Here is a 26,272-nt window from a genome sequence, read left to right as displayed (position 1 = left end):
AATGTATTCCTAGGATTTGTAGCAGGAGCATTAAAAAAATGGAAATTCTGTTCCAACCTGTGAATATCTCTTTTTCTCAAAAGAAGGAGGACAGCTAGCTTTGAGAAAGCCACTTTCTCATCTTTACAATGCAACTTTTGATGGAAGTGGAGGGGAACACACATACTCTGGGCTTCTTAAAACAGTATCGAAGGCATTTCAAGGTTTTTTTGAAAGCGTTCAGCTATGTCTAATAGCTGAACACACAACTTTAAGCATTTGGAGGCAAGATGGGCTGGGAAACTGTCCTCCTCCCCTTGAGGAGATAAGATGACATTCAAGCAGGCCTGCAGTGTGTTATGCCAATACTGTGTCTCAAAATACTACTGCAAACACTTGAAATTAGCTTGTCACAAGGTTGTAGCTGCTGCTAACCCTGGGTCTCCCAGTGCAATTGGAAGTTTGTGGTGGAGAGCCAAAATCAAGTTAATTCTCTCGTTTTACACAAGATAATGCTTCTATTTTATGAAAATATTCATTCAACCAAAGGGCCTCATAGCCAAGCCAGCAAGTTTTAACCTCTCCTTTTATTAGGATTGATACAGGTTTTCACAATGGCCTATCTTTTTAAGACTGACTTGACTAGCTCCCTAATATAAATTAAATACCAGCTGGTGGCAGCAGTAAAAAAATAGTTTCCCCCCAATGTTAAGACACTGACTGACATCCAAACTAACACAGCACTTGCACTTTTAGGGGCTGCGAGGGCACAATGGGAACTTAATAGGTTGGGCCCGGGATACCTAAGGGACCGCCTACTCTCTGCTGCTGCTTCTTTGTATTTTGTACTGTTTTTATGCTTGTATTTTAAATCTTTAATCAGATTTGTTTTATATTTTAGCTTAGTATTTTAATTTTGTTATTTTTATAATCTTGTTTTAAAATTCTGGGTAAACTGCCTTGGGATTGTTTTTAATGAAAGGCGGCATATAAATTTAACAATAAATAAATATATATATATATATTCCATCCCATTGTGTGAACGCAGCTCCTGAAAGACTCTGCAATAATGGAAACACATCGCTGACCCTTCCAGAGCGCTCCCCATGCTTCAGAGATTAAAGGCTCTTGTGCAGTGTTCCCCCACACAGGGGGACAGGGGTGAAGTGTGAGGGCTTCTGTTGTGCCCCTCCAGTCCTAGAAGCACAAGTGATTCATTAGTTAAGATGTCAGCCACTGTGTATACTTAGACAGAGTATTTTACTCCTGTGTATATTAAACTCCTGAGAGTTTAAAGGGATTAAGAAATAGAAAAAAAGCATTACAGTTCACTTAAGTACACATGGACTGGTTTAAGTAGAGAATAGATGCAAATTTGTGCAGCAAGCTCCTTTGGAAGTGAGTTCCACTGAAATAAATGGAAAATCAATTTTAAGTAAATCTGTTGAGGACTGATTTGATGGTCACTTTAAAAACTATACCGCAAGTACCTAAAATTTCATTGCCTTCACTAAGTTCAGCTTGCTTGGATGTGGAATTGCTTGTATCTTCAGGTTTAGCAACTTGCTGAGGACTTCTTGCTCTGTTTAGGAAGCACCCAAAAGTTAAACTGCTCAGCCTTTGGCCTTCTCCAGGTTTTTGTGCCGAAGGAACAGATTTCTTCCCCTGAATCTCTGTGCAGTAATAAAACATACATTGAGGTTTAGTGTCTTCAAGCATAATATATTAGTATATCTTTATTTAAATACTGTTAAGACCAAGCATTTTGATGGAGACTGAAACATTTCCTATGATTAAGGAAATCTGGCATTTCTCTTTACTAAAGAAATATGAATGTGTGTAAGCAGAGAAGAAAAATCTATATTGATTTGTAAACTGGGGGGAAAAAAAGATGGATTCTGTAAGCTTTCCCAGGGAAGCAACTTGCTACTGCTTCCCTTCCACTGATGAATGAATCGATGGATGGATGAAATATATGCAGCAATTAGTTGATTAAGTGGAAGTGGGAGATGAACAGCCAGCAATTGTGTGGGTGTTCTTTTTGGTTTTTTTGTCCTGCTAACAAAGAACAGAAATCTTAACCTCTACATGTACAATGAGGAAAGTCTGGCTTCTTTAACAAAAACCCAATTATGCTGCCCATCTATGCACTTCTTCACTTAAGGCCCTTCTACAATTTAGTGATCATCTTGTCATCTTGCTCCCTGTTTTTGAGAACTTTTGTCACAGAATCTTAAAATTTCTGTATTATATTAGTGTCGGCAGGCTCCTCATACTTTGGCCATAATCTGGCTAGATGAAGCATTCTCTCCAGTCAGAAGGGATAAAAACCACCAACTCAAAGCTAAAGCTTTATTCTCTGGTACATAAAAACATCAAATAATCTTGTGACACCTTACAGACTAACAGGCTTATTGTGGCATTGGCTTTTGTGGAACAAAGGCCACTAGGGATGTGCACGAATCAATTTTTGTGATTCGATCTTGAATTGCAAAATACTCAGATTGATTGATTAAGAACAGCCAGCTTGGCTGACTGCCTCAACAAATCAACCGCAAATTACTCAAACAGATTTGAGTGATCTGACTGCCATTTTGAAGGCCATTTTTCCAGGGAAAATGGGCCTCAAAATGGCACTTTCTTCTGTGGAGAGCTGATCTACCAATTGGGACTGGTGGGTAGACCAGCCCTCCACTCTGGACTTCACATGTCAGCCTGCCTCGGAGGACTGGTCTACCCGGGTAGACCAGTCCTCTGAGGTGGGCAGATGCGCCAAGTCTGGAGCAGAGGGCTCGTCTACCCACCAGTCCAACTGGTAGACCAGCTCTTCTTGGGGGAAAGGCAAGCTGGTCTAACAATTGGGATTGATGGGTAGACCAACCCTACGCTCTGGACTTCAAGTGTCTGGAGTGCTAAATAAATAAACTATGTAAAATATGTATTTAAAAATTGGTATCAATGTAAAGGAGTGCCTATTAGAGTAAAAAATAGTCCATAAGACTACTCACGTAAATGAAACTGGAATTTTTCTCTTAATAATGATATGCATCATATTAAACTTACACCTATTTTTAGAGAATTTGCTTCATTTACCTTGCAATTTAATCTGCAATATCCTCATCTCTTCAGTTTGGTTTTGGCTGATCAGGCGAAGATTCTGGTTCTCCACTTCTAGCTGAAAGGATACAGATAGAAATTCCCTCTCAAAACTAAAGCACTGAAATTTTTTTCCAAAGGAAAGCTGTCATTTTCTTTCACCTTCCATGATGCAACAGTATTTCAAGCTATACTTGTACATCTTGCCTGTGCCTAAGTGCAACACAGTTGCTGCCTCCCACACTGTAAAACAAGACTTGTTCATGTAGTAGTTTAACATTCAACTTTAGCCTTGCAAATAGGACCACAAAATTGATAAGCTAACAAAACCTTTTACTAGTGTCAGGTCAGCTTAAGAAATGGTAGCTGTGGGCTAATGGAACACTCACGATTTCATTCAGGTTTTTGTCTGTGCATGGGTCTGAGTTGTCACTTGGTTAACAGAGGACAAACGTCCCTTATGATGAAGAAATCCTTACCCAATTAAATCTGTTGGGTTTCTGAAGAAATGCTTACCCAAATATTTAATTTACTGCATATTTATACTTGAAAAGTTCAATTGATTTCAAGTGGCTGTACAACTTCATCCATACATTTTACTCACATGTCACAAGACTCACCTCATGGAGCTTGAATGTCACCCATTCTTTTATCTTAGCCGCTTTCTCTTCTATAACTTTTGCCTCTTGCATTCTTATTTGTTTCTAAAACCATAAGACAGAGTCAGCCTTTTTGCTATTTGTATCCTAGAACCTAAAAAAACTTCTTTAGTCACTTGAGAATCAAGCTATGTTTTAGGCCTTGGCAGCTAAAGTAATATATATTATTACAAGCAGGTTACAAGTATCCAACTCTGATCCACTCAAATTAATCTTATAGAAAAAGCAACACAAATTGAGGTCCACATCTCCAAAGACCAACTGCTGGGCCACTCTAATCTGTCTCTCGTCCAACTACTGAGAAAAAGAGATTGCTTACCTGTAACTGATGATCTAGTAGTGATCTGTTGACATCCATTAGAAATGGGTTCTGTGCCTGCGTGGAAGTCTCTTGGTGTGGAATGTCACAGCTCCTCATGGCATTTCTGCCCCGCCCCACGTGACCACATGGATGCTATTTAAGGCGGGAACAATGCCAGTATTCCAGTTCCTGGATGACCACTGTAGCAGGCCACCATCCTTGCTTAAGAGACAGGTGAGTTCTATCATAGAGACTTAAACTACTGCAGTTGGGAGGTCTGGGAGGGTCTACTGGATGTCTATGGATCACTACCAGATCATCAGTTACAGGTAGTTTACAGGTGTTTATCTGAAGTATGATCCGTTGAGCTCCATTAGAAAAGGGTGTTTAGTTAGCTCATTCAGGTGGAAGGAGCAGTAGTCACTGTAACACCCTTTTAAGAACACCTCTCCCGAAGTCAGCCTTCGCTGCAGAGCGCAAGTCATTGGCATAATGTTTAACAAAGGGCATTTCTGATGACCAGGTTGCGGCTTTGCAGATGTCCTTGAAGAATATGCCAGATAGATGGGCAGCTAATGCTGCATAGGCACTGGTGGAATGCACCCTTATGGACTTTGGTGGTTCCAGCTTCTGATGCTTATATGTTAGTAGGATAAGCTCCACCAGCCAGTGAGATAAGCATTCTTGAAATGCAGTGGCCTTGTGACTTTCCTTTATATGAGACAAACAGCCTCTTTGTTTTTCGTATAGAATTGGTCCTTGCCAAATAAAATAAGAGAGCCCTTCTGATGTCTAGCGAGTGCAGAGCCTTGTCAAGAGAAATGGTTGGAGACCTGAAGAAGGTAGGCAGCACGATGTCTTGGTTTAGGTGAAAACCAGATACTACCTTAGATAGGAAAGACTCATCTGTATGCAGCAACACCTTGTCAGGGTAAATCTTGTGTACGGCTTATCCATGCACAATGCTGTCAGCTCACTGACTCTGCAAACAGTAGTGAGTGCCACTAGGAATGCAATTTTTAAGACGACCAGTTTTATATCTGTTGAGGATATTGGTTCAAACAGGATCTCTGTCAAGGCAGAGAGAACTAAAGAAATGCTCCACTGTTCTATTGGTTGTCTTATTGGTGTATATAAATTACTAAGACCTTTTAGGAAGCTCTTGCAGCTGGGGTGAAAGAAGACAGACTTCCCATCCCAACCCAGATGTTTGGCTGAGATAGCTGCCAAGTGCACCTTGATTGATACATTGGATAAGTCAGCTGATTTCAGAGAAGGTATAATAGCACTTGTCTGACAGATGCTTTAAGAGAGTGAAAACCCTTTGAAGATGTGTAACATCTTTCAAACTTGCTAGTGTAGTTCTTTCTAGTGGAAGACTTTCTTTGGTTTAACATAATGTCATTTAGTAGCCTATCCTCAATGCTGTTCGTTTCAATGTGGCTATGTCTGGGTGCAGCACCAGGCTGCCCTCACGGGACAGTAGGTTTGGAAACTGAGGAAGACTTCTGTAAGTGTGGTAGGACAGTCTGAGAAGCAGTGGAAACCAAGACTGTCTTGGCCACCACGGTGTTATCAGAATGCATGCTGCTTGACAAATTAGTGGCTTTGCAACCACCTCCCCTATGAGCAGAAGAGGGGGGTACATGTAGACATGCTCCTGGGTCCAGTCCATCTGGAATGCATCCCCCAGAGACCGCAGTTCATGTCTCGCTTTCGAGCAATATCTTTTGCATTTGATATTGAGTGACGTTGCAAATAAATCTATCCTGGGGAAAACCCAGGCTCTGATAGTCAGTGTTATATATACTTGGTCTATTTCCCAACTGGGCTGACTCATTTGGGTAAAGGACCAATTAAGGTCATCCACCAGTACATTGTCCATCCCCTTCATGTGTATGGCTTGGGGATGGATGTGATTTTGAATGCACCAGTGCCAGATTTGGATGCTTACGGCACAGAGAAATCTGGATAAAGTCCCCCCGTTACCTGTTGAGATAGGCAATCGCAGTGGTGTTGTCAAGTTGGAGCTGCACCATGTTGCCTCTGGGCATTGGTAAGAAAAACAGGTTGTTACCTGTAACAGATGATCTGGTAGTGATTCCGCGACATTCATAAAGATGGGTTCTGCACCTGTGCAGACCAACTTCGGGTCGTGTTCGCCCCTAACCACCTCTGCACTTGCCTGCAGTCCCTCTTGCAGCAGTTGGGAATCTCTCTTCAGTTTCTTGATTATCGTCTCTGTGGATCATTTGATTGATAGGAGTGTTTGGCACCTTCGTGTGCCAGGATTGCCTGGCCCCTTATGATTGATAAGTTTGTTCGGCACTATAGATTGATTGGAAATCGCTTGGTCCTTTTGATTGACAGGTTGGCATGGCACTGAATCTCTTGCTTGCAGTCTGAAGTGGGGACAGATGGGCGGGTTTTATGAATGTCGCGGAATCACTACCAGATCATCTGTTACAGGTAAGAAACCTGTTTATCTAGACAGTGATTCCAGCGACATACATAAAGATGGGTGAATCACAGGCTACTCCCCTGGTGGTGGGTGCTGCAAGTTATGGCAATACTCTTTTTAACACTGCACTGCCAAAATTTGCCACCGCTGCAGAATGCATGTCTAAGGTGTAGTGCCTGACGAAGGTGTGATTTGATACACATGAGGCTGCTGTGCAGATGTCCTTGTACTTCATGCCTGACAGGTGAGCTGCTGAGGTAAAATAAGGTCTAGTGGAGTGTGCTTTGATCACTTTCAGCAGTGTCACCTTCTGCAACTGGTAGACCTTCTTTATGACCTCAATTAGCCAAAATGACAGTCGCTGACACAAGGGTTGGTGACCCTTGCGCTGACTTTTCAGAGTAACAAACAAGTGTTTTGTCTTGTTTTGTCTTTCTGTCCTTCTTAAATAGAAGAGGAGTGCCCTGTGCACATCTAAGGAGTACATGGCCCATTCTAGTGGCATGGATGGATTTCTGAAGAAGGTTGGGACAACTATATCGCAGTTGAGTAGAAGTCCGTGATGATCTTTGGGTGGAAGTCCGGGTCTAACCTCATTACCACCTTTTCTGGGTAGATCTTGGTGTATGGTTTGTCGATACGCATCACCAGCAGTTCGCTAACTCTCTTTGCGGAGATAATGGCAATCAAGAACACAGTCTTTAAAGTTACCAATTGCAGTGTTGTCATTGCCATGGGCTCGAACAATTTCTCTGTCAATGATGATAGCACTAGGGACAGACTCCACTTCTCTACTAGTGCTCTGACAGGTGGGTACAGATTGTTTATACCTTTCATGAAGGCTTTACAATGAGGATGTGTAAATACCATCTTTCCATCCCAACCTTTGTATCGAGTGGAATTTGCTGCCTTGAGAGAGATGTTGGCCAAGTCCTGAGTCTGTAGGCTAGTGAGATAAAGCAGCACCTTAAAGTAGCATCCTGAGGCCCAAAGTGTCTGGAGGCCACATATGATGCAAACCGCTTCCACTTGGCATGATACTTTTCCCAAGTGGACTCCTTTCTATAGTTCCGCAAGATTTTCCTCAGAAGCCTATCTTCCATGCCATGAGGTTCAGGACAGTGAGGTTCAGGTACAGCACTCATTTGTCGTCCTGATAAATTAAATCTTGCCATTGAGACAGCCTCCTGTGACAGCCGCCTGCAAGATTGAGCAACTGCAGAAACCACGGCTGCCAGAGCCACCATGGGGTGATGACAATCGCCTTGGATCCATATTGCAGTAACCTGGCCACCACCCTGTTCAGAAGTGGGTAAGGTGGATACAAATAAAAGATACTGTGAGTCCACAGGAACTGGAAGGCATTGCCTTTGGAGTGCTCTCCCAGCACCATCCTGGAACAATTCTGTTTGCATTTCTTGTTTTAGAAGTGAAGAGGTCGACCATTGGAGTCCCCCATGTTGCAAACAGATCTTGTAGTATCTCTGGATTCAATTCCCATTCATGTTGATGGAGAACTGGGGTCCTGCTCAAGGCATCTGCCAGAACATTGTCCTGTCCCCTGATATAGATGGCAATCAGGTGCATGCCGCGCACTATACACCAGTTCCAAATCTGCAGACTGAGCCGGCACAGAGGCATGGAGATGGAGCCTCCTTGATTGTTCATGTAGGCAATTGTGGTCATGTTGTCCATCTGTAGAAGAACCGTGTGGCTGCACACCAAGTGCTGGAATGAGTGTAGCACCTTGTAAGCTGCCAGGAGCTCCAGAAAGTTTATGTGTAAGTGGCCCTCTCGAGGGAGTCGACATTGGGCTGGAAAACCTGTAGGTACCAAGACTGTAGCTTTCTCATTCTGAGTTTCGCGTACCTCACCATGGTGGTGCAGGACACCATCAGGCCCAGGAGGACCTGGCTCGGTTTGGTGTTTTGTCGTGGGGCAACTTGGAACCGCGCCAACATGCTGCAGATGCACTAATACCGGTCTTCTGGTAGGTACACCCTCTGGGCATCCATGTCGAGTACAGCACCTATGTAAAGTAGTCTCTTGGTCAGTTACAGATCTGTTTTTTTCCAGCTGATGTTCACCCCCAGCTACTCCAGGAGGGTTGTCACCATTAGCACGTATGCGGTCAATCGCTCTTCCGTCCACGCCAGTCGTCAGTGATGAGCCAGTTGTCTAAAAAAGGGGAAATCGAGATGCCTTGAATTCTCAGACAGGCAACAATGACTGCCATACATTTCGTAAATACCCTAGGCACAGTTACCAGGCCGGAGGGCAAGACGTTGTACTCATAGATTTCTGAGCCCACTGTGAACCATAAGTACTTTCGGTGATTTACTTGCATGCCAATGTGGAAGTGGGCATCTTTTAAATCCAACGTCGCAATCCACCCCTCTCCCTGAAGTAGAGGGAGAATTGCTTGCAACGTTATCATACAGAACCTACGCACATCGACATACCAATTTAAACCCCTCAAGTCCATTATAGGGCGAATGCCCCCATCCCTTTTGGGGATCTGTAAATATCTAGAGTAGAAGCCCGTCTGCCTCTGAGCCCACTGAACAGGTGAGATTGCCTGTTTTTCCAACAACACCTCAACCTCATCCCTCAGAGCTTCCATCTCGGGGGTGTATTGTATCCCTGTGAACTCTGGCAGAGTCTTGAATTCAACAGCATATCCTATATGGACTATGCACAAGACCCACTGGTCTGATGTTATATGGCGCCATGCTTGGGCATGACTTGTCGGCTTGATGGGAATACTGGCTAACCACAAGGGATTGGTTGTCCCTGTGGTGGCCAATGGTAAGGCCATTCAAGTGGCCGATGGTGAGGCCGTTAAAGTGTTGGAGTGGTAATTTGCGAGCATTGTTCAAGTTGTAGCGGGCAGTGGCCCAGGTCACAGGTGCTGCTTACCCTGCTGGGCATTCTTATTCTTGTTCTGTTGGTCTGGCCTGTTCCTAGCAGCATAAAGCTTACGGTTATAGCAGCCATAAGGACATCTATATTCTCTGTGGTCCCCACGGCAGAAACTGCCCTGTCACCTCTGGTGTGGTTGATACCCATTTGATGTAATTTTGGGGGTCATAAAAGTTGTTTTTTCCCCCCAAATTTTCTCCACTGCTCCATAGTGTCATCTGTGGATTCAGCAAAAAGACCTTTGATGTAGTTGGCTGTTTTAATAGAGAGGAAGGACGTGGAATATGTCTGCCTCTCGAGGACATCTAGCTTGCGGCCTTCTTTGTCCGAAGGTGTGGTATGCTGACGACCAGATCTCGAAGTCGATGCGCAGTCTATCATGAGGGAATTCGGCACCAGGTGTTTATGTAAATATTACGTAAATATTCATTTTTGTAAACCGCCTTGTGATTGTTTTTAATGAAAGGCGGTATATAAATCTAATAATTTTTTTAAAAAAATAACTCTTCCTGGATGCAGTAGAGAGTTTCCAGTTTTTTGGAGGTTGGGGCTGATGTTTGTATTACCTCCCAGGCCGACTTTGCTGCATTAGAGATCACCAGCAGCATAGTGAGGTAAACTGGCAGGAGGCCAGGAGCTCTTTTCATAAAAATATATACTGGATCGTCCAGATCTGCTGACTTTTGTTTCAAGTCCAGCTCTAGCACTTCTGCCATCTCAGTGATCTGCTGATGGTAAGTCTTTAACTTCTCCGTCGGGGAGATGGATGGCTGTGCTGCAACATTCTGGCTGGGCTCTGGCAGACACAGCTCCGAATCGTTCTCTGTCATGTCCGAGGAATCACTCTCTTCATCTGTACTATCCGTGGAGTCTGAATAGGTGGCTAGTGGTAGAGTAGCTTTTTCTGAAAGTTGCGAGACAATTCACCTTCGAGGTGGGTGTAGTCTTGTCTACCTGCCTCCTGGGAGTAGTCTGAGTTGTCTGCACGGTCATGCGGCAGGGCAGTGGAGGGAAGCTCGTCTGTATAGACACTGTCCGTGCTTTAGGTTTTAGTGGTTGCGACTCCCTCATGTGGTCCTTGGAGCCTGTGGCCAGTTCTGTGTTCCACTGGTGCTCTGGAGTAACCTGTGTCATGCAGTGCATTGTATGTTGACTCCGAAGCCACCATTCCCTGAATTAAATGTATTCTTCTGGGGACAGCATGACAGATTTCATGGCACTGTCCCCCCATCCCCCATGGAGCAACAGGCATGACCCCCTTGAAGGGCTGACATATGTAGGGGTCCTTGGTATTGTGGCCACCCCTTGTGCACCATCATCATTGTCGATGTAGAGGCCTGGATGGAGAAAGCCTCTAAAGGTGGAAGATGAGGTGGTGGTCTCTTCTGAGTGAAGAAGGCGAAGCACATCTGCCTCCGGGTCCAATGCCATGGAGCTCTCTGCGGTTTTCCCGCTATCCACATTGCCCTCAGTGGCGTCCTCGATGTCATCCTTGATATCATGGCATTTCTTGCCCTCAGTATTGCGAATTGTGTCATCCTCGACATCGATGGTCATCTCCTTCACCTCTATTGGTACAGCTTCAACGTCTATGGGTTGTTCCCGATGTTTGGTTGGGTTGGATTTCGAACCCCTCGGTGTTGACTTTCTTGATGCTGAGACAGTTGAGCCTGATCTCCCTGATGCTGAAGCATGCGCCGCTGCAGCTGGTCTCTTTCCCAAAGTCATAGAAGAGCTGGTTTTATCTCTGGAGTGGTGAGTCTCCCCGTCGGTCCTCGATGTCGAGGCCCTATGTGGGGTCGAGGGGGAGAGACGAGGTGTCAACGCCGGTGATAGGGAGATTGTGAGGTGTTGTGCTTTAGGCGTCTAAAGTCCTGTTGGGGACGGTGTTGCCTCTGAAGAGTGACTATGTCAACATCTTCTATGCTTCTTAGGAGGTGAATCCTCCGAAGAAGACTTTCATTTGCGCTTTGGGCTAGCATGCTGTTTGCGCGGCCCGTATGGCCCGATGTTGTAGGGGCCATTCCCGATCCCGGGAGTTTAGACTGCGATGGAGTAACAGTTCCCGAGGCAGCCATGGAAGTGGAACATTGCAGCTGAGGGCTAAGGGCATTCTCCATCAAGGCAACTTTAAGGCACGCCGATCTGTTTTTCAAAGGTTGTTTGGAGAGCCTGTGCAGATGGAACAAGCCGCGGCCTTATGCCCCTCTCCCAAACACAGTAGGAAAAATTAGTGGCCGTCTGTGGAGGGGAGCTTCCCCTTGCAGTCCACGCACCTCTTAAAGGTGTTTTTTTCTCTGGGCTTCCCGCTTATGGGCAAGAGGGTCAAAATGAGTGGTCACAACAGTCCAAGGTCAAACCAAGTATATTACGAGAGTAATATCTTAACACAAGCCATCATCAAATTACCAGTCTGTGTCAAGCCAATATCCGATGGGTTTGGGGGTTTGTTTGTTTTTTGAAGGGGTAGGCAAAGGATAGTCAAACGGTCCGAGTTTCAAGCCGAGAATTATCCAAAAATGAGTTTGATACTAATGAGCAGAACAACAATTGAAGGTCTGAATGCTGTGGCGGTCAGAAAGAAACTGATGAGAGACGCCCAACCACTGCAAGAGGTAATGCAGGCACGCGCAGCAGCAGTTAGGAGCGTCACAAGAAGCTAACAAACACTACCTGAAGTTGGTCTGCGCAGGCACAGAACCAATCTTTATGTATGTCACTGGAATCACTATCCAGTAACTGGCCCTATCCACCCCCAGCACAGTACCTCCAGTGACTGTTGATAGTGTCTATCTTACTTTTCTTTTAGATTGTGAGCCCTTTTAGATTGTGAGCCCTGTGTAAACTGCCCTGAGCCATTTTTTGGAAGGGTGGTATAGAAATAAAATAAAATAATATCCAAATTGTTCTCTTTGCTTGAAAAACTGCCAGGAGTTCCAAGAAGTTGATATGGAATTTTATTTATTTTTAGAACTCGTCAGAAAAAGAAGAACCAGAATGAGGAGCCGCAGCAACTAAGTGACTGATAGAAAAGGGACGGGAACGCTGCCGTTCTTCCTGCCTTAAATAGCAGCCACATGGTCATGTGGGGTGGGGCGGAAATGCCACGAGGAGCTGTGGCATTCCATACCAAGAGGCTTCCGTGCAGGCACAGAACCCATTTCTAATGGAGCTCAACAGATCACACTCCAGATCACAGAACTATCCTCCTATAGTGATATGCTGCAGGGCCTAGGGTTGCTGCTGTACCAGTATTATACCATTATGGTTGCTCTTATGCTAGTACCACATTGGGTTCCAATAGAACAGGACACACAAACACATATTAGGCGCAGTGTTCCCTCTAACAGGGATTCCCAGATGTTGTTGACTAAAGGTAAAGTGTGTCGTCAAGTCGATTTCGACTCCTGGCGCCCACAGAGCCCTGTGGTTTTCTTTGGTAGAATACAGGAGGGGTTTACCATTGCTTCCTCCCACACAGTATGAGATGATGCCTTTCAGCATCTTCCAATATTGCTGCTGCCCATTATAGTACCAGCGGAGATTTGAACCAGCAACCTTCTGCTTGTTAGTCAAGCATTTCCGTGCTGTGCCATTTGAGGTGATACAACTCCCATAATTCCCAGCCAAAGGCCACTGCAGCTGTGGATGCTGGGAGTTGTAGTGAACAACATCTGGGAATCCCTGTTAGCGGGAACAGTGATTAGGAGCCATAAGCCTGATCCTATGAGGTGTTCTCATGAAATTCCTAGGATTTTTTCTCAAACAGGACCATCTCCTTATCCTGACAATCTCTCCAAGGAATCAATGAAACACAATTTTAAAAGAAAATGGGTCCCTTGCCACAATTTTAAAAGCAAACAACTTTCAAGGCCCAAACTGAAATGGACCAATCCAAAATCTCCCTCTCAGGAACATACTGTGGAAGATGATAATTAATGTTTATGCTTTTGACAGGGACCAGTTTGCTATTGTATGAATAGTTATCATTGTAGACTCTGAATTCTTTCTAACAAGGCATTATTTGGAAGAAAATCTAAATAAACCAAAACACTTTAACTCTTTTATCAGCTGTGCAACTCATAACAATACAGATAATCAAGTAGCCCTATCATTTCCAACCTGCTCTATAAGCTGTTGCTCCAAATTCTGTACAATATCATCTTTCTCCTGCACCAAAGTCTCCAGATCTTGACACCTTTTATACAGCCTAGTTTCTGACTCGCTGGTTTGGATATTAGCAGCTTTTAATTTCTCCTCCATAATCTGTACCTGGAAGTTAAATGTATAGAAGATCTATTAAAGCTATGGAAATAACCATTTACCATACATTTCAGTGTCAAAGATACTGGAAATTCTGAAATCTACAAGTAAATGTGTTAGGACACATTTTAAGACGAAATGGGCAATATAACTTAAGCAGTCATAAGGGGATCAAAACATACACCAGCACATCAGATGTGCTGATCAGAAAACCCTACCTTGACAATGCATTCAAGAACCCTGCAGAATACATAATTGTGCTCATTATGCATGACAATGCACACAGTTTCCTTCACACACAATTTATCTGTGTAGGAAATGCATCATATAGGATGCATAAGTAACATCGGAGACTACTCTATAATCTTAAGAGGTAACAAATTTACTATGACCAGAAACATTGTATCCTCAGATTTCACTTATTAGTAACTACTGGGATTACTTTGCTGGTGAAGATCCTATACATTGTGCATAATTCTGTTCTGTGAACATACCTGTTGAAAAGCTTTTTCTGCTTGACGATCTGCATCAATAACTTGTTTTTCAAGTTGCTGCATCTGTAGGGAGATATATTTTAAAAATGAGATGTGTCCGGCAACACTGGCTGCCCTTACCGGTGAGGCTGAGGCCGGGCAGCAGTCCGACGCCTCGGGAACTGGCGACGGGTGGAAGAGGAGGGCAGCGTGCCGACGGGCCCAACTCCAGACCCGGCCGGCCTTCCAGTCACCCAGCCAAGCGGTGCATTGGACAGGGAGTTGAGGCCAGGTGAGCTGAGGACAGGGAGGGATTCGCGGGAGGTGCACAGGAGTGACGTTACCAGTGCACCTCCCAAAGAGAGAGGGTGCGGAGGGAAAGAGGGTGGAATGGGGACAACAGGGAGCACAGCTACCAGGGATAATGGGATAATAATGAGAGGCGTTGGCCCCATAATTGGGGGTGGGAGGTGCATAGCCTGCGAGGGGGCATTTAAGGAGCCGACCTGGGATAGAGAAGACTCAGGGTGCCATTTAACCCCTCCCCGTCCCTACTCTGAGGCTGGACTCTGCGTGCTCGGGTAGGCTGGGTGAAGGAGACACCAACATGTAGCTGGACAAGATGCAAGTTCCCTTAGTAGCTATCAATGAAAGTGGTTGACATGCAGAGCAAGGATGCACTGGTACGGTAAGAGAGTAGCCTAACAGAATTTCCCAACTAACTGTACCAGTGCAGTGGGAAAGCAACAATTTTTTATATTCTCCCCTTCTCCAGGAATTCCTTGGTGCCACCCAAAAATATGTCTCCAGGGGCTGTGCAATCGAGTGCCTAAGTCATTGGCATATTCAAGGCCATTTTTATGAGAGAGTTCATAAATGAATAGATTTGAACTAGGAACTTTTGACTCATAGCCTAAATTTCTTACTCCAGTTGTTTTTTTTTTTTAATTTTTATTGATTTATTTTTTTAAATTAAATTGTATATTTTTTTTAATGTTGATTTTAATTTATGGATGTTTATTTGACTATGAACTACCTTGAGGGCAGTATATAAATATATTAAATAAATAAATAAGACTGAAGATAATCTAATGATTTCAAAAAGAACTAAAAGTCAAAACAAGTGGTATTGTGTGTTATACTACAAAAGGAAACCCTCCTGATACTTGGGAAACACCTGTATCAGGCAGCAGCGATATAAGAAGATGCTGAAAAGCATAATCGCATACTGCGCAGGAGATGGCAATGGTAAATCCCTCCTGTATTCTATCAATGAAAACCACATGGCTCTGTGGTCGCCAGGAGTCAACACTGACTTGACGGCACAACTTTACCTTTTTAGTGACACAAGTCAGCACATCAACTGATATGCCAAGGGCACTGTAGAAACCCAGTTTTGGTGACTTGAAATCTTCTCAAGGAAAACTAAGATAAATAGCTGTTGTAGTTTATGCAACATACAGACCTTATGCTCCTCCATTACTAGCCATGGTTTAGTAATCAAGAGTGGGACACAAGATCATGTACCCCACCTCCCTTAACCATGGTTCAGGATTATATCTGATCACTTTTAAACATGGTTAACTGTTCTCTTAAAGCCCAATCCAGAAACACACAAAAAAACCCCAAACAAAGCCATCCAGACCAACACATCTGAGCCTACAAACAAGCCACTCAGCTAAATGCACGTCTGTTTTTTTATGTCCAAAACAGCCCCAAGAGAATTATGTCCAAAACAGCCCCAAGAGAATTATGTCCAAAACAGCCCCAAGCTAAATGGAGTATGCACACAAAAAATAGTACTCAACTAGTTAAAGTAACTTCAAGACTAATTTCCAAGGCAACTTTATGATTTACACACACACACACACACACACACACACACAATTTGTAATAATATACAATAAAAACAACATCAAAACAAATACCGTATTTATCTGAATCCAAGACTAGTTTCCCCCCCCAAGTTCTTTGATGTTAGAAATGGGGAGGGGGCAGCATCTTAAATTCAGAGTTCTCTTCCTTTGAGGAAAATACAATTATAAACTGTATTTCATCTCTGTATTTTAAGAGGGTCATCTTGAATTCAGACTCATCTTCTATTCGGGTAAATACCATATTCTTTTTACAGAGGAGTTTCCACTTAAAACTGCTATTCATAACTGTAAATCTATTCCGAGATCAGAAGTAGGCAACCTTGGCTCTCCAATCAGAATACCGTGTTGATAGAACACACAAATGCAGTGGAAAGAGAAATACTAAATAAATGGTATAATCAGTCCATATATTCATATATTGCTGTCAAACATATTGTGCACAGAAGAGGAGCACTCAGTAAAAATAAGGTTTCAACCTTGAGGAAAGTTTTGAAGCATTACCTTCAGGTAAGACTTAGCTTTATACCATGGGAGTATGGAATTCATTGTTAATTAGGCACCATGTTATCGTGCACTCAAGATATTGCAGTATGTTTATCCATATTGTAGCAGACAGTGTTGTGCTTTTATTTTCATAGTCCTTCGTGAGGAAGCTTTGGCGGAAAAAACTGGTAGCTAGGCAGTTTTCAAGGACTATTCTGGAACTCTGGAAATTTGAATATATCCACCTCAGTCAGCTGCTCAAGGCTTCGAACTTGGAATTCATCCATCTTAGTCAGCTGCTCTGCTTCCTGGATTTGGAATGTGTGCACCCATAACTCTTCGTTTCTTCAGTGACCCATGAGGTTTATTATCAAAGACATCAAGGATACATCAAAGAAACATTAGAAACTATATTCTCTGGGTCCTTAGGAGCCTGGCTCCTCCTCTGTGCACAATATGTTTGACAGCAATATATGAATACATGAATATATGGACTGATTATACCATTTATTTAGTATTTATCTTTCCACTGCATTTGTGTGTTCTATCAACACGGTATTCTGATTGAGATTTCTTGATCTCACGTGTTCTCCCTTTTGCATTGTGAACCTTGGCTCTTCAGCCATGTGTCTGAGGATGATGGGAGTTGTAGTTCAACAACAGCTAGAGAGCCAAGGTTGCCTACACCTCTCCTAGACTGACAAGTTACATGGGTTCTTCAATTAAAAAGAGCTGCTGAAAACCACTGATATGGGTATTTGTTCTGAATTTAGTGTTTTTATTGCTATTTTTATATATATTATCATAAGCTGCCTTGAAAATACCTGTATTGAACAGCAGAATATAGATAGATAGATAGATAGATAGATAGATAGATAGATAGATAGATAGATAGATAGATAGATAGATAGATAACAACTTCAGTGTTTGAAATTATATTCTGAAAAGTAGAATTACACAATCCTGATTAATGAATACTGTAGGGTCATGTAGTACTCTCATTATTTGGACTTCAGCAATGAATATCTGGATATTCATACACTTAGTATATTAACAGCACCTCTACTTATCTGAACTTCAAAGTAACCAAATGTTTTGGACATCTTCCAGGTTTTTGATGATAAATCAGCCTGTACTATATGCTACTATTACAGTGAATTTTTAAAGTAAAACACATCAGTGAGGAAGAAACAAAAAAGAATCAGAGTGCAGCAAATACCAAAGTACCTAAATCCAGAGGAAATTACTACTCTACATCTGACACTAATCAAATTACTCTCCTTGAGCTACTTTTAGTCCAACAATGAACAGAGAAAAGCCACATGTGAATAAATATCCGATGCCTTAAGGGAAAATAGTTGAAATATAAAAAGCAAAAGCAGTCTGATGCCCTGCAGTTCCCTTAAGCAGAGCAATAGAAGGCCTTTCATTAGAAAAATGAAATTTATGCTCAGAACTATTTTACAGCTGACAGACTGTATTCATATGAATTTTTCTTTCCACTTAGCATACAAACAATAACAAGTTTGCAGTTTTGTTTATGAGTTACCCAGAATCATTTGTGCAAGTACAAACTGCTGAAGTGCCTCAATTAAAAGACAGTTTTTATTAAACCATTAGCCACACACAAATTAGATAAACCTAGTAATACAAACTAATGGCACAGTGGGGAAATGCTTGAACAAGCAGAAGGCTGCCAGCCTACAAAAACGTGCAAAACAAAACAGCATTAAAATTACATTCTAAATAAAACTAAAGTAACTAACGGGGGGCGGGGATCTCATACTGCATGGGAGGAGGCAATGGTAACCCCTCCCATATTCTACCAAAAGAAAACCACAGGGCTCTGTGGAAGCCAGGAGTCGAAAATGACTTGACGGAACACTTTACGTTTAGTAATACCAAAAAACTATCACTGATAACTTGGGTGACAAGATCACAAGTCTTACAATACTTTAGAATGGTCAGTAGAGCACAGCCAATTAAAGGATGTGATTGCTTCTCTGTGCCCCCCCCCATTAGAGACCTCAATAAGGGAAGGAAGGGCAGTTCTCACCCCACCTGAGTCCTCCTCCTGCTCCTCATTGGGCTGCTTTCCCTGCTGATGACCTCTCCTGGAAGCTCACTGCCTGCCTTCTTCTCCTTGGTCTCTCACCTGTTCTCCTGAAGAACTTTCCCCCCAGCTCCCAACTTTCACAACTCCCATGACTCCAAGGCTTGTGGGGACTTCCCAGTGGCTGCCTGCATTAGTGTCCATCCCATAACCCTGGCAATTTTGGCTGTGCCTGGCCAGGAATGTGTTGTCTCAATCTTTCTAGATCTCAGAAAGATTTAGGCACTGGGTCTGGGATCAGTTAGCTTCCAAGTGCTTTTGTTTATTTGTTTTATTTTTACATTTATATCCCACTCTTTCTTTGAGGAGTTCAGAGCAGAGCACGTGAATATTTTTATCCTTACAACAACCATGGCCAAGTTCTTTGGGTCCCTAACTGTTCTTGGGGGCTAAGGTGAGGTTAGGTAAGTTCTGACAATGCCTTTCTCCCCTCTTCATACTTACATGTAAATAAGCCTTATCCTAGCAGCCATGCATGCCCATTTACTATGCCATGAATACAGTAGAAAATAATCCTTGTCAGGACATAGTGATGGTAAATCTTGCCACATGGAATACTGTCATAAGACTGTCTTAGCATGAAAAATGCTCATCTGGAAGCGAGAAAGTTTTGTGGCTAGAATCTGTCATTTGGAAGCATGAGGTTTTGAAGCATTAACATATACTCTCTTCCCCTGCACTTCTCCTCTACCCATCACCTGAGAAGGATGTAATGCCATGTTCTGTTTCTTGAAACAAAAACCTGCCCTTACTGAAACAGAATGACAAAGAAAGCAGCCTCAAGACTTAAGAAGCAACATCAGTAGGATCCTACGATCAGTAGGAATGCACTCAGCATTACAACATAGGACCCCAATGAAGCTTCTCACGAGCACTAGAAACACTGAGCAAAGTCACCACAGAGAGTATCTTCAAAACTATTTTCATGTTTTGGTCTTTCAGTGATTCCAGGGAGAATGACAGGCAATACTGTCTACTCACAGGACTCAAAAGAGCTCCCAAACAAGCAAGTGAATCCATCAGTTTCATCATATTGTTTGTTTGTATCCTCATTAACCTGTTTCCCTACTAAATATCACATCTTCTTCAAAAGAAAAACCTTTGAGATATTTTACAAGCTTCATGTTATTACTCAATCAAGCAATTACAAACAATTTTATAATATTAGATTAGGACTGTCTATCAATTAAAGTAGAACTGCCTTTTCACCAATTCATCTATTTAAAATCATCATCTTGTTGCTGGCAACATATACTAGCATTTAATGAAGATAACGAATACAAACAAATAATTATTTATTGCATGGCGAGTTATCTTAAACACTTTGCCTACATCTAGCAGCACTTTCAGATTATATACAGACTTCACATATACGCTGATGACCAGGAGATGGATTTTGGGGTCATGGTGGACAGCTCATTGAAAGTGTTGACTCAATGTGCGGCAGCTATGAAAAAGGCCAATTTCATGCTTGGAATATTAGAAAGGGTTTTTAAAATAAAGATGCTAATATTATAATGCCCTTATACAAAACTATGGTGCAGTCACATTTGGAGTACTGTGTGCAGTTCTGGTCACCATATTTATGAAGGACATTGTAGAACAGTAAAAGGTGCAGATGAAGGCAACCAAGATCAGGGAACTAGAGCACTTTCCTTACAAGGCAAGACTAAAATATCTGGAGTTTTTTAGTTTAGAAAAAAAATGACTAAGGGGAGTCTGATAGAGTTCTATAAAATCATGCATGGTGTGGAGAAAGTTGATAGAGAGAATTTTTTCTCCCTCTGGCATAACACGAAAACCAGGGGTCATCCCATGAATCTGATTGCCAAGAAATTTAGGACCGACACAACATATAATCAACTTATGGAATTCTCTGCCTCAAGATGTGGTGATAGCCAACTGCCTGGAAGGCTTTAAGAGGGGTTTAGATAAATTCATGGAGGACAGGTCCATCAATGGCTACTAGTCTGAGAGCTATAGGTCACCTCCAGCCTCAGAGGCAAGAAACCTCTAAATACCAGTTGCAGAGGTGTAGCAGTAGGAGAGAGGGCATGCCCTCAGCTCTTGCCTGTGGGCTTCCCAGAGGCATCGGTCTGCCACTGTGTGAAGCAGAATGCTGGCCTAGATGGGCCTTGGGCCTGATCCAGCAGGGCTTTTCTTATGTACTTATGTTAATATGATTGCTATTACACAGGTTAGGGTTTCTTTTTAATCTTGTTTTATTCTTCTAGTTTTTACAGCTGATCTATAGATTTATTTTTTAATCCTTCATATGAAACATACAGATTTTCTGGATATGTTTTCAAACAGTGCACAGTAGAAATCTAACACAAACTTCATATATGAAGTATTCTCTGGATAAATTTTGCCTTGCTCTTTTCACAACTTATTAAGGCAGCTTAACAACTTGTAATGACTTTCCAGCATGTAGCACAATTTATTACATTTTTTGGAGTAATATTTCTTATGTACTCCCTCATGACCTTTAATTAATTTTCACTAGCTAGATTCACAAGATAACATGAACTCTTCTTTAAAAAGCTAACAGCCCAGTCCAAAGCATGTTTATTTGGAGAGCGGGTGAAAAACTTAATTGAGTTCAAAAGTCATTAGTTACTCCCCAGTAAGTGTGAGCAGGACTGCAGTCTACGTTTTGCAAAGTTAAAATTAGGGATGTGCATGAAGATCTTCGGTGCCGACGGGGGGTAGCACTTTAAGGGTGGGGGAGGGTTACTCACCCCTCCCACCGCATTTCCCCCGCCGGTGTGCTGTCGTTTTGAAGCCCCTCGGGGCGGCAGCGTTCCTCCCTGCCGCCCCGTTTCCCCCGTCGGCCGGAAGTTGCGAGCGCACTTGCGCCCGTCGTGCTTGTGCACGCGCCCTTCTGCCATGTGCGCACGCACGCACGACGGGCGTACGCGCGCTCACGACTTCCGGCCGACGGGGGAAACGGGGTGGCAGGGAGGAACGCTGCCGCCCTGAGGGGCTTCAAAACGACAGCACACCGGTGGGAGAAATGCGGCGGGAGGGGTGAGTACACCCTCCCCCGCCCTTAAAGTGCTACCCCCATCGGCGTTTCGGCGCCAAAACTGCCTCCAGCGCTGAAACGTTTCGGAGGCCTTCATAATGGCCTCCAAAACGTTTCGGGCACAAGCCTAGTTAAAATGTATGAGAAATAAAAACCTGTTCTTTGGAATACATCCAAAACTCTGAATACCACGGAAGTTTTCTCAAGAGTGTAGATGTACCTATCACGCTTCAAAACTCTTTAGTGTAATCCTGGATAGAAAGGCTTTACAAATCAACTGACAGAGAAAAAATACTGCATGTAATGATCCCACAATGCTGAATCCTCATCTATACAGGAGATACATTGCCTCAGGGAGCTTCTAGGGGAATTAAAGGTTCATAGTTATAGCCTGCTTCTCAGTTTCTCCAAGAAAAAACTAAAATCCCAAGGTGAGGGAACAGAACTAAAGGGGACAGGCTGGTTGTTGGTTTTTTTTGCATGAGTTGAAAGCTTTGGTTATTAGTTTCACTTTCATGTGTCTGCTGGAGGATGGAAGTTCTCTCCATCAGCCTTCATCCTGAGTAGGGATGTGCACAAACCGAGGTTCGTGCACTAGTTTAGCGCCAAACCAGTTCGGAGAAGGTCTGAACCAGTTCGGCACCATGGGAAGGGGAGTGGTGAGTGGGATCTTTTTAAAAAGAGGAGAGCAGGTCCTTATATGGTGTCCTCGCCAGCGCCACAGGGATGAGCGCCACTGGGATGAGCGCCACTGCAGCAGCATGTGGTGGCGGAAGAGAGAAGATAAAGATCTGCTCTCCTCTTTTTTAAAAGATCCTGCTCACTGCTCCCTGCTCTGTGGTACCGAACCAGTGCACAAACTTTGGTTCATACACATCCCTAACCCTGAGCCACCAGGCATAGTGAGGATGTGCTACCATTAGGCTCTGACCTATGAAGAACCACTGCCACCATCAACAACAAATATTTATATACCGCTTTTCAACAAAAAAGTTTCCAAAGTGGTTTATATAGAGACATAATAAATAAACAAATAAGATGGATCTCTGTCCTCGAAGGGCTCACAATCTAAAAAGAAACATAAGATAGACACCAGCAACAGTCACTGGAGGTACTGTCCTGGGGGTGGATAGGGCCAGTTACTCTCCCCCTGCTAAATAAAGAGAATCACTACATCAAACATGGAGGGAGGCTGGCGGCGACCCATGTTCATCCACTGCTGCAGCCCCCTGGCCTCACCCCCTGTGTCTGACATCAGATGCAGGGCTCCGGCTAGACACCCCCCCGCATCTGATGTCAGGTGCAGGGCGTGGTCTCTCTCCCAAACTGGGCTCCATGGCCTTGTTTGGGAGGGAGATCAGCCCCATTGTGTTGGCAATGAGGCCAGAGGCCGGGAGAGTGACTCTGGCCATGCTGCCAACGCAGCATGGACCAATTTTGATCCCAAACGGGGCCCCGGGGCTCCATTTGGGAGCAAAATAACACACCCGCATCTGACGCAGCCCCTGGGGGTGCGGCCCGAGTTCTTTGAACCTGTTTGCCCAATAGTGGCTCCACCCCTGCACCATGTTAAAAAGGTGCTGCTTTGCCCAGTTAGCAGGGGTTTCTAACCACCCTTAGTTGCTATGCTCAATCTTTTGAGGTACTTAGTAGGGGTGTGCACGGAACCAGGGGTGTGCACGGAACCAGTGTGCACGGAACCCAGGAGGTGTGGGTCAGGTCCACGCCTGTGCACCTGCCACTTCCAATTTTGCGCTGACCGGGGCAGCAAGAAGTTATACAGCCGCCCAATAGCCAGTGGTTTTTGAAGTGACGCCAGAGGGGGGAGCACAGTGGGGGAGGCAAGGGCACCCTCCCCATGTCTTAAAGAGACACCCCCCCAGAACTGGTTCGGTGGTCTAGGAATAGAATGCTGAACCAGTTCATGCACATTCCTAGTACTGAGCCTCAGGAGACTTTGCAAACCAAGGCACAATGGAGATGGGATTGATCGAAAAACTCCCTTTGCCTGATCTTGTTCATCTCTACAAAATCCCTCTATGGTGGCAGCAGGCACTGGGATGCAGCAGGCATTGAAAGCACCATGAGTAGTGACTCTCTCCTGCCCTGCCTGATCAAACCACTTTATGTATTTATTATTATTATTATTATTATTTTACATTTATATCCCGCTCTTCTTCCAAGGAGCCCAGAGCGGTGTACTACATACTTAACTTTCTCCTCACAACAACCCTGTGAAGTAGGTTAGGCTGAGAGAGAAGTGAATGGCCCAGAGTCACCCAGCAAGTATCATGGCTGAATGGGGATTTGAACTCGGGTCTCCCCGGTCCTAGTCCAGCACTCTAACCACTACACCACACTGGCTCTTTATAAGACCAAGTTTGCACTATGACAGCAATTCAATTCTTACCAACAATCTCAACATCTTATTCAATGAGGAGGAAGACTGCCAGGCTACAATCCTATGCATACTCACACAGGACTAAATTCAACTGAACATAGAGACTGACATTTAGGCTAATAAAAGTGCAAACTAATGCTGTGCTGGTGCTATAGGGGAGGGGTGATTTTACTTGATCTCCGCTTCCCTTTAAAGCCAACTGTGACTCCTAAAAATATGCCTGAGGGCTACAGAACCCTCAGGGACATATTGTCAGGAGTCACAGTTGGCTTCAGAAGGAAAGGGAGATAGATGAAAGTCACCCCTTCTCCACAGAACCAGTGCACTCTTGCTGTACTAGCACTTCATTGAGCTGGATGCTGGCCAATGGGAATTACCTCTGAGTTAATATACACAGGATTGTGCTGTGTATATTTTCCCATGCCCAGTGAGATCTAAAAAAGCACAAATAAAACACAAATTAAAAAAACAAATAAAAAACAAATAAAACACAGCTAGTCACAGCACAAAAGCACAAATAAAACACAGCTAGCTAAAAAAGCACAAATAAAACACAGCTAATCACTTAGATTCAACTCATATTCCGCACCTTCTGTATGGTCCAAATCACTTTGCTGTTTTCCATTTGTGCATCATTCCTTTTTCAACGTTGGATAGCTTTCCCACTTCTTCAGATTCCAACAGAAGAATTAATTGAAATGGTTTCCAGAAGACTTGGTCAATATAAGAGCGAAATTGGCAGAGAACTTGGGATCTGCATCAATACATGCTACACATATTTATGTCTTCCTGTCTTTTTGCCAACTAGCCCAGCAAAAGAATTGCACGTTATCTGGAATGGCTCCATTTATCATGTTGAACCATATTAATTACCATTGTACATCAAATAAAAGCTATTTTGATCCAGCAGGAAACACCCCAAGACATCCTACTGAATGTTGCAGAACTGCATTTCTTCTCTTTGCCAATATCCTTTAAAACAACATTTGACTTCAAAATTGATTTAACAAATAGGCCTTTAGGGCTCCATGTTTATTCTGTTGCAATGATTTTCAGATCAAGTTTACTTTAAAAGAATGTGTCTTTTTAAACAGCTGGACTTAAATCCAGCAGCTCTGAAAGTTAAGATGTGCTATTTCTCCCTGCCATTTAGCTGTATCAACAAAAGTTCTGTAGGCTATATATTTCCAAAAAACAACAACTTTGTCACCCTGCTGTGCATTCAAATTCTTCTTTTAATTTTTGCCAGTGGACTGTATCAGTCATCTCTGCTCCTCATGAACAGAAAAAATCTTATTTATCACAACACCTATAACTATAAGAATTTAAAAGACAACAAATCTAGTATTTTCAGTGTATTGTTTTCATGTTGCAGGAATTAGTTTCTTTTGGATGAGAGAGAGTATTTGAGACTTGTGGCACCCTTTAGGAAAAAATTCCAAAAGTCAGTCTGGTTACACTGTCCAAATGACATGAAATGAAAAGCTTGCTGCTTATTACTTTGTGTCATTTTGGTGGGAATAAAGGTGTTACCAGACTGTGGCTTATGCAATATCCATTTATTTACAAAGATATACAAGCAGATCATAGCGGAACTTAACAGCTGGCAGAATAACCCCTGATCTTGCATTAAATTTATAAAGAGAGCACCTTCATCCAAAGGCTGCTTCAGTTTTAGCTATCTCCAGCTAAATCTTCACAGTTCTCTCTACCTGACTCTGTCTCTCCCCAAATTTAAAAACTGCACCTGCTTTTATTATTTAATTAAAATTTTTTTGATACTTTCAACTAAAAGCATTCACAGCAGTATACAAAGTTATTTGAAATCAATTTAAAGCAAGATAAAGTAATTACTCAAAATAGGAAATTACACAATAAATGGCAACTAAGCAGATGTAGTCAGTTATCTGCCAGGATCAGCAGTATACAGTCTGTAGCCACCAAAGGTCTCATGCAACAGAAAGTTTATTACCCAATGGCAGAATAAAGCAGTGATCGGGAAACCTGTTGCATGCCCCTGGAGAGAGAATTCCACAATCCAGACACCACCACGGAGAAGATCCTATCCCAGATCACTGGCAAAAGTGCATCAGAGAATGATGCAAGAGCACAGTCCTACCAGAAAATTTTAAGGATTGAACAGGCTAATATGGAAGTAGGAGGTCCCTCAAATATGGAGGGTCCAAGCTGTCAAGGGTATTAAAAGTGATTAACAC

General features: G+C 43.2%; 1 protein-coding gene across 3 annotated transcripts in view; it reads right to left on the bottom strand.

Moving 5' to 3' along the window:
• The window catches only part of PLEKHH2 (pleckstrin homology, MyTH4 and FERM domain containing H2), a 111,986-nt gene that overhangs the window by 74,221 nt on the left and 11,493 nt on the right, over nt 1–26,272 (bottom strand). For 2 of the 3 annotated variants that reach the window (XM_053311769.1, XM_053311778.1), the window contains exons 3-7: nt 14,176–14,238; nt 13,541–13,690; nt 3,696–3,779; nt 3,073–3,154; nt 1,470–1,652 (exon numbers count right to left, since the gene is read on the bottom strand). In XM_053311769.1, the coding sequence (XP_053167744.1) occupies nt 1,470–1,652; nt 3,073–3,154; nt 3,696–3,779; nt 13,541–13,690; nt 14,176–14,238 (562 nt within the window). The remainder of the gene's footprint in view (nt 1–1,469; nt 1,653–3,072; nt 3,155–3,695; nt 3,780–13,540; nt 13,691–14,175; nt 14,239–26,272) is intronic. The other variant, XM_053311786.1, reaches the window with a different exon arrangement.

The sequence above is a fragment of the Hemicordylus capensis genome, chromosome 1 (assembly GCF_027244095.1).
Source record: "Hemicordylus capensis ecotype Gifberg chromosome 1, rHemCap1.1.pri, whole genome shotgun sequence".
NCBI lineage: Eukaryota > Metazoa > Chordata > Lepidosauria > Squamata > Cordylidae > Hemicordylus > Hemicordylus capensis.
This window is presented reverse-complemented; position numbering and strand designations above follow the sequence as displayed.